This window comes from Cyprinodon variegatus, unplaced genomic scaffold (genome assembly GCF_000732505.1).
Source record: "Cyprinodon variegatus isolate N-32 unplaced genomic scaffold, C_variegatus-1.0 Scaffold996, whole genome shotgun sequence".
NCBI lineage: Eukaryota > Metazoa > Chordata > Actinopteri > Cyprinodontiformes > Cyprinodontidae > Cyprinodon > Cyprinodon variegatus.
Genome location: NW_015151449.1, coordinates 11,423 through 29,385, shown reverse-complemented (window position 1 = coordinate 29,385; position 17,963 = coordinate 11,423). Strand labels below are relative to the sequence as shown.

Sequence of the window (17,963 nt, the reverse complement as noted above, 5' to 3'; positions counted from 1 at the left end):
ATATTATTGCGTAACGTTTATCTGATGCACTCTATGATAATAGAGTGAATGCACTCTATTATTTTTTTATTTGAGAAACGTATATTTGCGCATGCTCAGAGAAGTCAAAGTAACTATCACAAGGCGATTGAACTTTTTTATGTATTTCTGTTTTTTTATTTTTAGAAAATGCAATATTGACGAAAATACAAAGATATACAAAAAGAAACCTATGCCTCTAAAAAATACAAAAGAATAAAAAAGTAAGAAAAAGGAAATATTGCCACCGGAAGTTATTCTGTTTGCGCACGCACAAATGAGCTGATGGTACGGATCGTGCTTCCGGTACGGATCGGGTAATGACACTGCTTTCTTCTTCTACTTCTTCTTTCTTCTTCTCTGCTGCTCTGCTCTGTTCTGCTGCCCCCTGCCGGTAATAAATGAGGAGCATGTCTGCAGCCTGGAGCTCCTTTCTCTCCCCTTTATTGATCAAAGTGCAAAACAATACAGAAAGTTATTAATGAGGCATCAGGATGCAAATGGCCGCGGAGGATTAAAGGTTATGGAGAATTAAAAAGGAAAAATAATAAACATGTTTATAACAATCTGTTGTCAGATGATTTTCTTAGTTTCTTCTTGTTTAACTTTATTCAGTGACAAATAGAAGCTTTTACATGACTTAATGAAACAGTGAGAAGTTGTCTTTTCTCTTCATTTAGGCAGATAGCAAAGAACATAAAGGCGCATACCGCCACCTACTGTACAGACTGTGTACCTGCATGTGTTCCACCTTCTATATCTACTTTTTATTTAGCATAATATTCACATTAAAACAGTGTTTTATTTAAAAAAACCCTGATTTTCTTCCAATCACAATCTGTTGCTAATATTCCATTTAAACTCTATTTTCTACCTGTTTTCCTAATTACTTTTCTCATCCTCTCTTTCAGCTGCAGTCAATAAAAAATGATCCACATTTTCTTTTTCTCCAAGCCTCCTGTTCCTCATTACTCCTTTTCTCTAGTATATATAAAAACTTATTCTATATTTTTCTTCTTTTCTAACCTTCATCTCATCCTTAAATTTGTGTTTCTTCCCTTTAATTGTTGATTTAGCTTATCTCCTTCCCCAAAGCCCTTTCAGCAGGTTTTCTGCTTGTTTCCCCTTTCATATACAGCAACAATCTAACAGTGTATGCCCAGCTTTACCTTGTAGGAAAAAAAACAAAATGGCCAAAGGAAAATGTTCCGCTCTGGTTAAATTATGAAAGAAATGGAGTGTCCTGCTTTCAAAGATCTTAACACAGAAACATCAAGCTATGGTAATTACATTAATGAAAAGCAAACATCAGAAATGCAACAAGCAATTGAGAGAAACCTTCTGGAACAGGGCTGTGCAAAGACTTCCTGTGCTTTTTTTAAATAATACTAGATGAGTCCGCTGATATTGCAACACCAAGCAACCAGTTGTGTATGTCAGGTAAATAGATGACAACAAGACTGTAACAAAAATGTTCAGGAAGTGTGATGATGGAAGAAAAGATACTATTGCTGATGATGAAACTTGCAGCTGTTTATACAGATGGAGCTGCGGTCATGACTCAGAACAGATGGGTGTGCACTGTGCAGCTAATCGTATTGCACTTGCACTAGTGATGCAGCCAAATCTGTGCCACAGGTGAACAGGTTTCGGCAGGATTTGAGATCTTTTTTTGTTTTTGTTTTTTCAGTAACTGCTAGCAGAAGCAACAAGCTGCATGAACTGCAGAAAGAGCTGGATGAACCCCAACTGAATTTCACCCTGCCACAGGGAAATGGCTCTCAGTTCATAATGCTGTTTCAGTAGTGTGAAGGTCACTGAAATCCCGGAGATGTCCTGGAGCTCATGGCTTTCTCTGATGGTCAATATTCTGACAAAGCCAAAGGTCTGCTAATGGCTCTCAGACAGTTTAACAGTTTGAAAATAACAGCCTTACTAATGCTGTTACCTTTTTTTTGTAACGAGTAATCTAACTAATTACTTTGACTGTAACCATAACGCAGTTGCCATTGCCGACACCCAGTTACTGCGCGTTACTCAGGTCGCACAATTAACCTTTTTACTCGTGCGCGCCTTGTCATGAGAGAGGGGAGGATGAGAATGGCTGATGTATAGTGAGATTCCGTCTGTCAGTTGGGTAGGTGGGTGTTTCCGCTGGTGGGTGTTAACGTACAGCACACACAGAGAGATGGAGAGTGAGGAGGACTCCAGCAGCAGATGGAAATAACGGTGTTACGTCGAGCTGCGTTTCCCCATCAGATACGGTTTCCCCTGCATCTCCACACAGCGCAGGCGACAAGATTCACCGCGCAAGCGACAGGAAACGCGCATGCTCGCTAAAGGCGCGCAACAGCCGGCCTGTGCTCGCGCCACAGGAGAACTACGGAGAGCGAGAACGATCAAATGTTAGCCTATATGGAGAAAGGGAGAAACATGGATGGATGGATGGATGGATGGATGGATGGATGGATGGATGGATGGATGGAGTATCTAAAACAACCCAAACACACAGGATTGCAGAATTCAGAAATACCGAATTATTAATTTCATTCACTCACCAGATCTGAACGCCCCGTTAAAAAACTTCACACCCATGAGTAGAGGTAATGCAGCCTGATGATATTTACACCGCATCAGATAGCGTTCCCCCCATGTTAAGATGAGGGGAACGCTATCTGATGGGGTTGAGAGGCCCATCCGATACCGTTCCCCCCATGTTAGGCAGGGGGAACGCTATCTGACGGGGTTTATAGACCCATCAGATAGCGTTCCTCCTGATGTAATTTACGCTGAGTTGCAATAAATGCTAAACTCTCTGCAGGTTCTTGTCTTTGTCGTCCGCTCTATTCAGCTGGCTTTGGAAACACACAGTGAGAAGGTGGGGGCCGGGTGGTGAGGGTTACGGTGGCGAGAAACGCAAAAGTAAAGCAATAGGTACTTTTACTAGTAACTAGTTACTTTTATTGTTGAGTAAGTCAGTTAGTAACTCAGTTACTTTTTGGAAGAAGTAACTAGTAACTATAATTATTTTTTTTAAGTAACGGTTCTTTCTCAAACACATCTCCAAATGGACGATCTGGACTTCTCCACAGTGCAGCCAATGGTTGAAAGAGGCCCTGAGAGAAATAAGTAGTGTATAGGATTTCCTGAAAGCGCGTTCACGACGCTACGGAAACCGCGGCAGACCAAACCAGATGAAAGTGCGCATTCAGCTCAGCAAAGAACTCATGCTCTTCCTCAACACTGAAGTCCTCAGACATTTTTCTTTCGTTGTTTCTTTCTTTGCACAGGTAAACAGCACATTTCTTCTTCTACGCTTGCATTATTGGCAGAGCAGACGCTGAATGCGCACTTTCATCTGGTTTGGTCTGCCAGCTTCCGTAGCGTCGGGAACGCGCAGGTGCGCGCTTTCAGGAAATCCTATACACTACTGTTTATGCTCTAAAAACATTCTAAATGACTTCGTTTCGAGTAAATTCTGGATGCTACCCACTCAGGACACTTGGAATACATTGGACGAGCAGTATGGAGGAATATTGACACGTTTTTTGTGGACTTTTATGGACCTTTCTGTCTATGGACCTCCATTATTTGAATGTCAGCAGATAGCAAGAAGCCTCCCAGATCTCCAGATGCATTTGAGATATCAAAAAAGTACTCCAGGGTGTTGTTCAGCATGGGGGTGAGTAGAAAACGAAGGCTAATCATGTTTTGGGTGTACTATTCCTTTAAGGAGGCTGTTGCCAGTCTTTTATTCCCATGCAGTAAACCTTAAGCCCGTGTTCTCTTCTCGCCTGCTCTTTCTAAGAAGAAACTACACGTCCAATCTTCAACCAGCATAGAACACAATTATGATGTTGAAAACTGAGAACTCCTTACTGCCAGGTTAGCCCTAGAATGGAGTGGAGGTGCTGGTTGGAAGGGGCCAAAGAAGCATTCATTATTTGGGGTGGATCACAAGAATCTGGAATACAACCAAGATATTCAATCCCAGAGAGGCACTATAAGGATAGTATTTTGGTCAGTTGACTTTTTGTTTGTAATACACCAAAAACACAAAACCTGAACCCCTTACCAAAAAAATTCTTATCCTCCCATTAATGAGACTAGTCGTGCAAAAGAGTTCATCCTTCGTGACACTGTCCAGCACTATGATGGGTATGAGAGGCAGATGAGGGATGCCACCAGGAATCTCTCTACCCCTGAATCCTGTCCTGAGAACTGTTTCTTTGTACCGAATCATCTGGTGAGGAAAGTACTCATGTTCTGTCATCGTATTATGTCATCCTGGAATCTATAAAGCTATAAAGATCATACAAGCTCAGTTTTGGTGGTCCTCCGTGATTGAGAACACTAAGGAGTTTAAAATGGCATGTCAGCTGTGAATTCAGTCCAAGCCTTCTTGCTGACCACCTCTCCCGGTTCCATTACCATCCTTGGTCCCACAAGGCATGGACTTCATCACAGGTTTGCCCTCCTCAGTTTTCCTCACCATTGTGGACCTATTCTCAAAGATGATTCATCTAACACCCCTTAGGAAGCTCCCATCCGCCAAAGGGATTAATGAGATTTTGGCCTATGAGGTGTTCAGGCTACATGAAATAGCTATAGATCTAGTCTCTGACAGGTGTCTGCATTCACATTCTGGAGTTTTAATCTCTGCATGGTGTTTTGGTCGGTTTGTCTTCTGGTTTTACTCAGGGATTGGTAAACAGAGAGAACTAACCAAGTTACACTGTCTATGTGAGTCGTATCCTACCAAGCAGTGGTACAACCTGCCAAGGGTTGAACACACCATAAACTTTTGTCCAAGCTCATGTTAAAACACTTCCCACTGATTACACCACAGTTTTAACCCTAACTCTCATTTGAGTGTATGCAAGATAGAATTATTAATGTTGAATGCAACCAGAACCTAATCAGTATTATGTTCACTCTACGAGGGCGTCTTATTCCCCATTTTGGGTTAGTTTTATTTATATATTGATATGTGAAAAGAATAAAACAAGCAGCTAATTGACCAAAAGCTGATGAAGAAAACAGGTTTATTGAATGCTAATACACATGAATTGGAACTGGAGCAGATAAACAAATGGAAGGTTCAGCAGTTTAATATAAAAAAAAATTTACAAAATAGGAGCAGACAAAAGTGGAACATGTCTATATTGAGAAAAAAATCACCAACATTTCAATGAAATCTGTCTCATGAATGAAAGGATAATACCAAAAGAGAAACACAACATTCTGATATACAGTGTGAAGGTCTGACTGGAAAGAGCAAGAAAAACAACCTGCGAATCCGAGGACAATTTCAACTTCCATCTTTAAAGGACTTCATATCAACATTGAGCAGAAATGAACATGCTCACATCACCGCTCACTGATCTGAGAGCAGTTTTTGTTCACTGGGAAATCAAGGTAGGTGCTTCCTGGAGGGGGATGTTAACCCTTTTTTATATCCAGGATAGTGAGGGGCTACTTAACAGGAAGCAGAATTCACGAGGATTACAAAGACATGCAGAAATTAAGCAAAATGTCAATTTGGGTCTGATTTTGAATGATACTATAAAATAAAAGAGATCAAAAAAATTATTTTGCATAGCCTAGACCATTAAATATCAAATAAAAAAAGAATGGGTTAGGGTAAGAATGAACTGTCTGTTCAACAGTGAGAGGGTTTCTTTGACGGGAGACTACAATCAACTTAGCACAAAAAAACTGAGGAACCAAAACTAAATCCCCAAAACCCAAACCCAGGATACAGCGGTTCAGTAAATGTGGTGTTAAAGGTGTGGAGGTGAATCAGTGAGTCAGAGGAGATTCTGTAGAAGGACACTATGCCAGCAAGACAGTCGACATAGACTGCTACTCTGTTACAGTCTGAGGAGGAGGATATATGCGTTTCTTGGTTTTTGTGATAGACAGAGAAACCATGAACATCGGAGCATCTGAGACTCCAGGACCAATTATTCCCCCCAAACCAACAGTCTTCACTGTCCTCTGTCCTTCTAATTCTCCTGTAGCTCACTGATATATAAACCCCTTTTGTCCACTGGACCTCCCAGTAACAGCGACCAGTCAGACAAGGTTCACACAGCACCTGACGAACATCATATCTTTCTGGATGATCACAATATGATTGAAGCTCCTCCACACGTGTCATTTTCTTGTTGTTTTCAGACAGCTTGATGTTCCTGCTCACTGTGTTTGTGTCAATTGTTAGGTGACAGGAATCTGATAAAGAGAACAAACAGTCTTTGCTCAGTTACTTATTATGTATTGACACTATGATGAAGACTTCAGGATGAGCGGTCAACAGTTTGAAGATGGTTGGATGTTTATTCTGCTTTGTTTTCATGAATCTAATGAAAAACAAACTTACACTTCCTGAGACCTGGTTCCAACCATTGGACTCCAATAGGCTCTACCCTGAAAGGAGGAGACAGCCAGACTGTCAGCCTATCTTAGCATGCAGACATAGATGTTACATGTAGATTTACACAAGTCAGTCAGCAGTGCTCGGAAATAAGTTGATCTTAACATGAGGATAAATAATCCTGAACGGCAACAGGCTGGTCATTATAAGACCAGGTCATTATAAGACCACCAGGTTTCCTGCAGCAGCCGTTGTATGTTTAATGAGCTTTTCTGTAAGCATAAACACATCAGTCTCCTTTGATTGGTCCATTTTTGTTAGGGTTAGAAACAGTGGGAAAAATCACTCAGACAACAGTGGTAGGGTGAGGGCATTCTGGAGCTTAGATGAGAGCAGCGGGAAATCAGTGTGGAGCAGCAGCAGACAGGAGACCATAACCAGGAAGAGGCGGCCAGCCCTGTCCCCCGCTGTGGCTAAGGCACATCACAAAGATTGGCATGTGGTATGATCAAAAGATCCAAAGCCTAAATATAGCCCTCTAAACCTCTGGAGCTTTTATCTGAGAAGAAATCCTTATTTCTTTTAAACCCTTCCCATAGATGAGATGTTTACTTCTCCACTAGAAAAAAAACAAGTATCAAATGTATTAAATATACACATTATGTACTATTTTTAATTAGGATAACTTTTTTTTTTAAAGAATGAAATAAAGTTTTGGATCTCTGCACCAACTTCATCCATACCTCAGAATTTGCAGTCTCCAACAAGGATCCCTGACTCCAGCCAACAGTTGTTTCACTCCCAAGTCTCCTAGATGATTGTAGCTCAGATCCAATTCTTTCAAATGAGAGGTGTTGGAGCTTAGAGCTGAGGCCAGAGAAACACAGCCTTCCTCTGAGATCAGACAGCCTGACAAGCTACAAACAAAATTCAATGCAAATTATGTGAAAATCAGAAAGTTGAAGTGTAATCCAAGGTCTGATTTTACATTTGCAGTAGGGAAAATTATAATAAAATAGTTGCTTATCTAGTCAAGAAAATAAATAAAACAGTATTTTGTTTTGTGAGCAATAAAAATGGACATTTAGGAAGATTCATCTGACTAGAGCTCCACTGTGATGAAAACTTTAAAGACCACCAGGGACTTTGCAGATGGTGATAGCTTTAAGCTTTCTTTCAACTAAAATAAAGAAACTGGTTTCCCCAGTAGAACAATTGTCTTGGGCCATTATTTACAAAGACTTCTAATGCTACGTTCAGAGGCACACGATAGAAGCAGCAAAATCAAAGCATTCTTAATGCTTGCACACATTAAGGGCTGAGTAGTTTTACATTTAATCAGAGTAAAGCATCTGCTCCTTTGTGCAAGGAGGAGCAGGAGGAGCACTGCCAGAGCCCTACAAAATGTCTCTGACCAAACAATCAGAAACAGATTTCAGGAGGATGGCCTGAGGGCCCCACGTCCTGTAGTGGGCCCTGTGCTCACTGCCCGGCACCGTGGAGCTCGATCGACATTTGCCACAGAACACTGGAATTGGCCAGTCAGCCACTGGCGCCCTGTGCTTTTCACAGATGAGAGCAGGTTCACCCTGAGCACATGTGACAGACGTGAAAGGGTCTGTAGAAGCCGTGGAGAACATTATGCTGCCTGTAACATCGTTCAGCATGACTGGTTTGCTGGAGGGTCAGTGATGGTCTGGGGAGGCATATCCATGGAGGGACGCACAGACCTATACAGGCTAGACAACACCACCCTGACTGCCGTTAGGTATCGGGATGAAATCCTTGCACCCATTGCCAGACCCTATGCTGGTGCAGTGGGTCCTGGGTTCCTCCTGGTGCACGACAATGCCCGGCCTCATGTGGCGAAAATATGCAGCCAGTTCCTGGAAGATGAAGGAATTGATACCATTGATTGGCCCCCACGCTCACCTGACCTAAATCCAATAGAACACCTCTGGGACATTATGTCTCCATCCATCTGACGCCGGCAGGTTGCACCTCAGACTGTCCAGGAGCTCAGTGATGCCCTGGTCCAGATCTGGGAGGAGATACCTGAGGACGCTATCATTCGTCTCATTAGGCGTGTGCCCCAACGTTGTCAGGCAGGCATACACGCATGTGGGGGTCATACAAATGACTGAATACAATTTTGAGTTGCTGCAATAAAATTTCAGCAAAATGGACGAGCCTGCCGCATCATTTTTTCACTGTAAGTTTTGGGTGTCTGTGAATTCAGCCCTCTGTAGGTTGATCATTTTCATTTCCATCAAATAATGTGGCATCGTTTTGTTCCTAACATGTCACCCAGTCCAAATCAGTATGAATAAAAAGCATGATTTTTTCCCCTATTGAGATCTGATGTGTTCCTTTTGTTTTTTTCTTTAGCAGTGTATAGTTTTAAGTGAGAAAGTCCATCTGAAAACATTGTTTGTGCAGACCCGCCCTCTCCGCTTTATAAATGCACATGGACAGCGCTGTACAGGCTCCAAAGAGGGAACACCTACTTAAAATGTATGTGTGCACAAACCCATTTCTCCTCATGCACACTTTTTTAAAAACCTGCTGTTTGCATTGCTTCTCCAAGCTTAATTTCCAAAAGAATATTTGTAATTTTTCCATTATGTCAGCCTCACCACTGATAAGTGAAAATGGGGACAAGCACTTTAGGACAGGCTTACGTAAACATATCACCATAATGATTGACAATTAGGAGGGCCACATATTTTGATGATCCAACCGGAAATATCCTCAACTATATCTATAAATGACATCCTAGAATTTCTTGCATTCTTAGATTTATCTTTGAATTTTGCCTCATTGATATAGAAATTAATCAGTTAGATCCGAAAAGTAATCATAGATTATGTGAATTATGATTTTTTATCAGGACCTGTAATTTAAATCCCAGATCAAAGAGGTTTCTAGAATTTCCTTCTTTCATCTGAGGAATATTGCAAAAATGAGAAATCTCCTGTCCAGGGGTGATGCTGAGAAACTAGTCCATGCATTTGTTACTTCAAGGGTTAGGGTTAGGTTAAAAGGGAGTTTTTCCTTTCCACTGTCGCTACAAGCATGCTTAGTGTGAGGGATTGTATTTGAGTCAATGAGTCAATGCAATACACTGGTTTTCCTTAGATAGAAAACTTTAAATCAATTTGACTGGATGATCTGGTGAACTGGAAAGTGTCTTGAGATGACATGTGTTGTAAATTTGGCGCTATATAAATAAACTGAATTGAACTGAAACTCCCCTGATCTTAATCCCATTGAAAACTTGTGGTCAATCATCAAGAGACGGGTGGACAAACGAAAACCTAGGATTTCTGACAAAATGCAAGCATTGATTGTGCAAGAATGGACGCTATCAGTCAGTATTTGGTCCAGAAGTTAATTGAGAGCAGCCAGGGAGAATTGCAGAGGTCCTGAAGAAGAGGGGTCAACACCGCAAATATTGACTTACTGCATCAACTCATTCTAACTGTCATTAAAAGCGTTTGTTACTCAGAATATGGTTGCAATTGTATTTCTGTATGTGATGATATCTGACATATACACATGAAAACCAGAGGGCAGCAGATCATGTGGAAATATATTTGTGTCATTCTCAATACTTTTGGCCATGACTGTACAATATGAATATAGATAAACAGAACCAAATACAAATGAATATAACATTTTACATAAACTCTTTTTGGAGGTAATGCACTAAAATCTGGTTTCATCAGGGATGAGAACATTTACCTGAGAATTTCTAGTTTGCAGTTTGGACTCTCCAGTCCAGCAGATAGAAGCTTGACCCCTAAATTCTGAAGGTCGTTGTTACTCAGGTCCAGTTTTAAGAGACTAGAGGATTGAGAGCTTAAAACTGAGGACAGATCTTCACAGCTTCTCTCAGAGAGGCTACAGACACTCAGTCTGAGGAGAAAGGCACAAAAACCTTTGATTATACAATTAAAAATCCATCCGTCCAGGTTATTTTGCAGTTTGTTTTTATAGGGAATACGTAAGACGTGACAAGTTGAAAACTCTATATTATAATGTACATGATCTTTGACCGTAGCTAATGGAAAAAAAAATCATTGTTTTAATAAGATCAAAAGTTTTTACTTGAGAATTTCTAGTTTGCAGTTCAAACTCTCCAGGCCATCACGTAGAAGCTTGACTCCTGAATCTTGCAGTTTGTTGTTACTTAGATCCAGTTCTCTGAGACTGGATGACTGATTGCTGAGAACTAAGGAGAGTGCTTTATAGCTTCTCTTCGAGAGGTTACAGCCACTCAGTCTGACGAAAGAGAGGAAAATATGTTATTAAACAATTACTAGATATTGGTTCCTGATTATTTGTAGTAACCAATATTTAACCTGAAATGATTGATGGAACTGTCTATGTTTCATTATTACCATGTCATTATCTTTGGTGAACTGGTTTAGAACATGAAAATTTGAAAAAAAAAAAAACTGAATGACTATTCACCCTCTCTAGCAGATTTCTTTTCACAATCAACAACCATGCAGTCAAAATCTGTGTCCTTACAGAGCTCTGTTGGAGGCTTTCACCACTGGAAGCAGCCTCAGAAGAACCCCCTCTGAAGCTGAGTACTTCTTCAGGTCAAACACATTCAAAGTATCTCCAGATGACACCAAGATGAAACCCAGAGCTGACCACTGAGCAGGAGACAATTTATCTATCGATATATTTCCTGAACTCAGAGACTGTTGGATCTCCTCCACTAGAGAATGATCATTCAGTTCATTTAGACAGTGGAACAGATTAATGTTTCTCTCTGCAGACACATTTCCACTTATCTTCTCCTTTATGTACTGAACTGTTTCCTGATTCGTCTGGGAGTGACTTCCTGTATGTGTAAGCAGACCTTGTAGCAGTCTCTGATTATTGTGTAGGGAAAGTCCCAAGAGAAAGCGGAGAAACAAGTCCAGGTGTCCATTTGGACTCTGTAAGGCCTGGTCTACAGCTTTCTGATGAAGAAGCTTTAAGTTAGGTTTCTTAGATAATAAATATTTCTTAGATGACTTTGTGTCTTCCATCAGACTGACACCAGAGTTGATGAATGCCCTATGAACATGAAGAGCGGCCAGAAACTCCTGAACACTCAGATGGACGAAGCAGAACACCTTCTCCTGGTACAGCCCTCTCTCCTCTCTAAAGATCTGTGTGAACAATCCTGAGTAAACTGAGGCTGCTGTGATATCGATGCCACACTCTGTCAGATCTGATTCATAGAAGATTAGGTTTCCTTTCTGCAGCTGATTAAAAGCCAGTTTTCCCAGAGACTCAATCATCTTCCTGCTCTCTGGACTCCAGTGTTGATCTGTTTCAGCTCCTCCATCATACTTGACCCTCTTCACTTTGGTCTGAACCACCAGGAAATGGATGTACATCTCAGTCAGGGTGTTGGGCAGCTCTCCTCCCTCTTTGGTCTTCAACACATCACCCAGAACTGTAGCAGTGATCCAGCAGAACACTGGGATGTGGCACATGATGTGAATGCTTTTGGATTTCTTCATATGCGCGATTATCCTGCTGGCCTGTTCCTCATCTCTGAATCTTTTCTTGAAGTACTCATCTTTCTGTGGGCCACTGAACCCTCTGACCTCTGTTACCATGCCAACACACTCAGGAGGGATCTGATTGGCTGCTGCAGGTCGTGTGGTTATCCAGAGGAGAGCAGAGGGAAGCAGTTTCCCCCTGATAAGGTTTATCAGCAGAGCATCCATTGAGGTGGACTCTGTACAATCAGTCAGGATCTTTTTTTTGGTGAAGTCCAGAGGAAGTCGACTCTCATCTAGACCATCTAAGATGATCAGAACCCGGAAGTCTTCAAAGCTGCTGATTTCTTTGGTTTCAGTGAAGAAGTGATGAACAAGTTCCACCAAGCTGAACTTTTTCTCTTTCAGCACATTCAGCTCTCTGAAGGTGAATGGAAATATGAACTGGATGTTCTGGCGGGTATTGCCTTGAGCCCAGTCCAGAGTGAACTTCCGTGTTAAGACTGTTTTACCAGTGCCAGCCACTCCCTGTGTCAGTATTGTTCTAATCGGTTGATCTCTTCCAGGTGGGACTTTAAAGATATCTTCTTGTCTGATTGTTGTTTCTGGTTTGTATGTTTTCCTGGATACTGTTTCTATCTGACTGACTTCATGTTCATCATTGACCTCTCCAGTCCCTCCCTCTGTGATGTACAGTTCTGTATAGAGGTGGTTCAGAAGAGTTTGACTTCCAGTTTTAGTGATCCCCTCAAACACACACTGAAACCTCTTTTTCAAACCAGATTTAAGTTTCTTTTGAGAAACTGCAGCAAGGTGTTCTAAATAAGGAAAAAAGTGAAATTAGGAGGGCAAGAAAAGTATCATGTTATTAAAGTATAAATGTGATTCTACATCTTCAGACAGATATATGTGTGATTTATCTATTAATTAAAGTATATTAATCTTCTTACTGCCTTGCAGACGGTCAGCCAGCTCGTCCTGCTTTATCATCCTCAGGAAATTCACTGTGATCTTGATAATTGCCTCTCTGTTGCTCGTCCTTTGCTCGTCATCATCCCCATCTAACACATCCTTGTGACCTTTTTTACCCTCTGAGTCATATTGACTAAGAATACTCTGCATTTTCTTCAGCTCGTTCTTCACAAAAGTGACAATATTGTCCTCCAACAGCTGAAACAGAATAATACACGAATGACTGTACTCATACTGATGTATTCTGCTTATCTGGGACCTGGTTGTGGGAGCAGCAGTCTCAGCAGAAAATCCCAGATTCCACAGCTTGTTTCATCTACTACAAAAAGTAGAGATACCTTTTTTTTTATCTCTGCTTCTTTTTCTATGTCTGCTTCTGTCTCCTTGAACACCAGTCGGCCTCAGCAGATGGCCTCTCACACTGAGCCTGGTTATGGTTCTCCTGGACATTTCTGTCAATTGCCGCTCTGGAAATAAACTGAACTGAATTTATAGAGGCAGCTATCTTTGGACAATGCCAGTTCAGAGCAGAGAAACTATTGAGTGTATAGATTGCCATTATGACATGATTGCGGCAAGCTACATAACCAGGAAGAGGTGCCCAGCTGCTGCTAGCTTGGGAAGAGAGCTGAGGAGCACAGTGGGAGATTGAAGAAGCCTGCTGGAAAACAGCGCTCCAGGCCTGGGAGAGGCTACAGCTGACTTTGGCTAGCTATTGAGGCAAATTGCTGAGGATCAAATCAGAATGGCAAATGACCGAATAACTCAGCCAGGCAAACGGAGTGCTGGAGGTCGGGAAGAGTGGCTGCAATTTATCATGAGGTGGACAGCATTACATCAGAGAAGCCCACCAAGGTGAGAGAGTAGGAAGAGTCTGGCCTCTAACCCCAAAATGCCACATCCCCTGTCTCCTCTCTGCCCTGCTGCACTCCAGGCTTTCTGTGCAAAGCAAACCAACATCCTCTGCTGTTCCTCCCGTCTGGCTCCGCTCCGACTTCCTCTGAGTTTGAAGAGAGCATTCGCTATATTATTAAATTCAAAGCAGCAAAACATGCGGAAATGAACCAGGGTTTTCGCGGATCATTACAAATCTTTAAAAGCCATTAATTATTATTTTTTTTAATTAAGGCCTTAATTGGCACTAATTAAATGTGATTGTCATGGCATTGAAATAGTTAGACCATGTATTGACACGTATTGATTGATTGTATATATAATCTACATTGTAATGAAGGATGACCTCCTATCTCTGAATACCTCTTTCCTGTCGGCTCAAGTCAACATGATAAACCTCAATTTTGGCAAGGATGCCACTGTGATGTGACCTCGCCTGCAAGCTGAGGTCTTCCGGTATTTGTGTGTTCAGAAAAACACGAGAATATATCTTCTATCACTTACACTTTAACCGTTCAACTCTAACCCAAAATTGGTTGGTCAATGCAATTATGGATGACAATAGCATCAGCAGAAGAAGTTTGCCCTGCAACTAAAGGAGTTTTGGTTTAAGCCCCAGCTCCAACTTTCGGTGTTGTTGTGGCCTTGAGAAAGCACTTAACCCACTTTGCCTACTGATAATAGTAGTAATTTAGAGGTACAAACCATAAATATGGAGTCCAGCTGTGTTTGATGCAGCTGGGCAGTTGGACTGCTGGTAACCTCTGATTTCTTTTGGCCCAGTCTGTGGAGAAACAACAAATAATTAGCTCATGTTCTCTCCACAGAGAGATGAAGGAAAGATAAAACTTAGGTAACTGCGAATAAATAGATATGTTTTTCAGTGATGATTGGAAAATCATTCACATTTTTACTGAATTGTACTGCAAACAAATACCAACCGTAATTGATGTTTTTTAATGGCCCAATAAAACCTTGTAAAAAACAAAGTACCAGCTGAATTATTTTACTATAGTAAAATTTGAAAAATCTGGCATTGTGTAGGTTTACGGGAAGAATAAAGGTTTATGAAAGACAACGCTTGATACTTTCCTCGGGTCAAGGAAGATGGTGGCGTTAGCATATTCCATGAAATAACATACAAAAAGTATTACATTGGAAAGTGTCCAAAAACTGTCCCAGCTTAAAAAATCTATATATATTTTAATGACTGATCGGATCTATCATGAAATTCTGTAACAAAGAGGATTTACAAGAGAAACTCTAAAAGTAATGGTAATCAGCAAAGAAAAATCTAATTTACCATGAAGGTGGAGTGCACAGGTAGCCTGGGTGCCATTCCGAACTTAGTCCCACCCACAAAGTTTGAGGTCGGGAAGTTCGGTCTGGCTCTGCTCCATAGTAGCGCGAGTATTATCGCCCACTGTCAGACGATCCAATCAAATTGTCAGGGCGGGCTTTATACGATGATGGACAGATGACCAACAGTAACGTAATCAACCACGTGACCAATGCGCGCTTGGGTGACAACAATAATGGCTGCCGCTGGAGAGTTTGGGTGAGCAGATTCTGCTATTAGGTCTGTTCTAGAAGATATCGACAGCAAATTAATTTTAAAAGAGGAACAGAGAAACGCGATCAAGTCTCATCTTCTTATTATAGGTGTGCAACTGCACGCTTTGATTTTTGTGGACAACAACTATGCCTCACTTAACATACGTCACGCACTCCGTTGCTCTTATTGGTTGTAGGTCTATCCAATTGAGTGCAGAGGCATTTTTTTTCCTGGTTCGTTCGAAACACGCCCCATAATCACAGCTCTATGGAGCAGTATCAGACTCATATTCTGACTAGAATTGAGTCGGACTACGTCAGGCTAGTGCAAAGGAGCATCTGAGGCAAAAATATTGGACTAAAAGTTTAATGCCTTAAATTGAAAAAAAGCTTACATTCAGAACATTGGTTTAATAGTTTGCGTGAAATGGCTAGGCAGAACATTGATTATAAAATTGTGGTACTTGTGAAGGGTAGAAGCCAACTGGAAAGTATATATGCTATAGTAAATAAAGGCTGGTGAACTGAATTGCAAGTAGCTGAAAACTTAGGAATGATAAGTTGCCATTATCTGACTAACTAGTTTGGAAGAAAATAAAACAAAAAAAATCATGATATTGTAGAATTAAATGAAAATAATGTGGGAGGAAAAATAAAAAAAAATAAAGTATGGTTACACACCAAACAACAGAGGCACAGAAAAAATTAGCCTATATAACAAAAGCAATTTAGTAAGACAAAGAACAGAATAAGGAAGTTCTTTGCACCAAGTTGCTATAGAAAGAAACACTGACTTTTTATCAATGACAAAGGCAGTAAATGAAAGGTAACATAACAACAACAGAACATTATACATCTACTGCAAGAATTTCTCAAATTGAATGATATGGAGGTAAGTGACAAGAACGTCTAGATGGCAGAAACCATCATAGAGTTAAAAAGATAGAGGAGAAGATTCAGGATATTGTTAACAATAAACATGATGCAACATAAAACAAAGGTTAAATCTGCACCAGCCCAGGTTAGATGAAGTAAAGGCAAGGCTTTTTAACCACAAGATCGTTAGGGTTTAACATCACTGTAGACAGCTTTTCAGATACAAGAATTAATCCAACATGATTCAGGGTTTAAGAAATAATTGTAAAAGAAAGTCTTTCTTTTTCTTAAACCCTTTGTTTTGTTCAAGAACAAACATTTTGTAAAAACCAATTGGGAAAAAACATCTGATTTGAGCATGGTTCTTTGCAATAAGGTCAAGTTTTAATTTACCATAACCAGTTTTGTTTTCGTCACTGATGACTATGATGAAATTATTTGGTTGATGCTCCTTTTCTTCATGATGATAAAAAAACTGAGAAGCTTTACATGGATCTTTGATGACTAAAACATGACGCTTCTGAAAACTCCTGACACGCTTCATATTTAAAATATTGCCGCACAGCTGTTGTTTATGAATGATGCAGGGGAAGCTCCAAAAATCTGGGAAAGTTTCAGACAGCTTGAACACAGCAACGAATCCAACAGTGCGCCCAACCATAGATGGAGCCCCATTAGTTGTGATAGATGTCATTATCTCATTATGTCTTCAGATTTCTCTTCGCGCTTTAGAGTCCCGGGTTACAACCTAGCAACCGTGGCAAACCATGCCCAGCAATCAGCATACATAAAAAAGGTTTCCTGCATACTTTTTATTTTTCATTTTATTATTATGAAAATACACATTGGCCTCTCGTCATCAATGATTTGATTTATGTTTTTTAAAACTTTTTTTTGGTCATAGCCATAAATAGGTCTACACTGTAAAACTTCTCGTGATCAAAACTCCGCCCACGATCGACTGGTACACCCCGATCGACTGGTTGGGCACCCCTGATTTAGAAAGTCAGCTTCAGCTACACCAACCGGGGAGAGGGTGTGTTGTAGTCTGTAATATGCCTTGCCACATGCTCCATCAGGCGCTTGAGGGTTCGTGGGAATTTGCCCAACCTGTCCACATGTGTTTAGTGGATCTGAAAAAAGGCATTCGACCTTGTCCCTCGTAGTTCCCTATGAGGGGTGCTCTGGGAGTATGTTGTCTGGGGCCCTCTGTTAAGGGCTGTCTGCTCTCTTTATGACCACAGCAGGAGCTTGGTTTGCATTGCCGGCAGTAAGTCAGACCTGTTCGAGGTGTGTGTTGTTCTCTGCCAGGGCTGCCCCTTTTCACTGGTTGTTCATTACACTTATGGAAAGAATTTCTAGGCGCAGCAAGAGACTGAAGAGTTGTCTCCCTTTTTTTTCTTTGGATGGAGAGGATTTTGGAGGGGTGTCGGCCCTGTGGCCGGCTGGCGTGTGGCCCCTGCCACCGGTCCCTGGCCCCCTGGCTATGGTGTAGCGACTGGTGGGGCCCCCCTCTCCAGTGGGGCTCTTGAGGATCGGGGGTGCCTATTGGAGTCAGTGAGGGACCTCCCCATCCCCATAATCCTCCCTCTGCCTGCTCCATCACACTGCCACACATGTAGGTTTTTGGGGAGGGGGTCGTTACCGGAGGGCCCCACCTTCTGATGACGTCCCCCACCCCAAGTTTATTTCGCATCTTAGACACTTCCAACTACAAATTTTACTACACACATCTATGTAGGGGATTTTCTGGGGTGGTGGGG

General features: G+C 41.3%; 1 protein-coding gene and 1 pseudogene across 1 annotated transcript; both read right to left on the bottom strand.

Annotated features, from left to right (window-relative positions):
• The window catches only part of LOC107100647, a 12,480-nt pseudogene extending 7,967 nt beyond the window's left edge, over positions 1 to 4,513 (bottom strand).
• Positions 4,514 to 5,722: 1,209 nt separating this feature from the next.
• Positions 5,723 to 14,554, bottom strand: LOC107100646 (NACHT, LRR and PYD domains-containing protein 3-like; the record flags this gene model as incomplete). The annotated part of the gene is made up of 8 exons (XM_015399217.1): positions 5,723 to 6,252; positions 6,401 to 6,447; positions 7,138 to 7,311; positions 10,139 to 10,312; positions 10,505 to 10,678; positions 10,931 to 12,722; positions 12,855 to 13,074; positions 14,476 to 14,554. Coding segments are annotated over 8 exons (3,190 nt in total), but the record flags the coding sequence as incomplete, so codon positions are not given.
• Between the last annotated feature and the right edge of the window lie 3,409 nt (positions 14,555 to 17,963).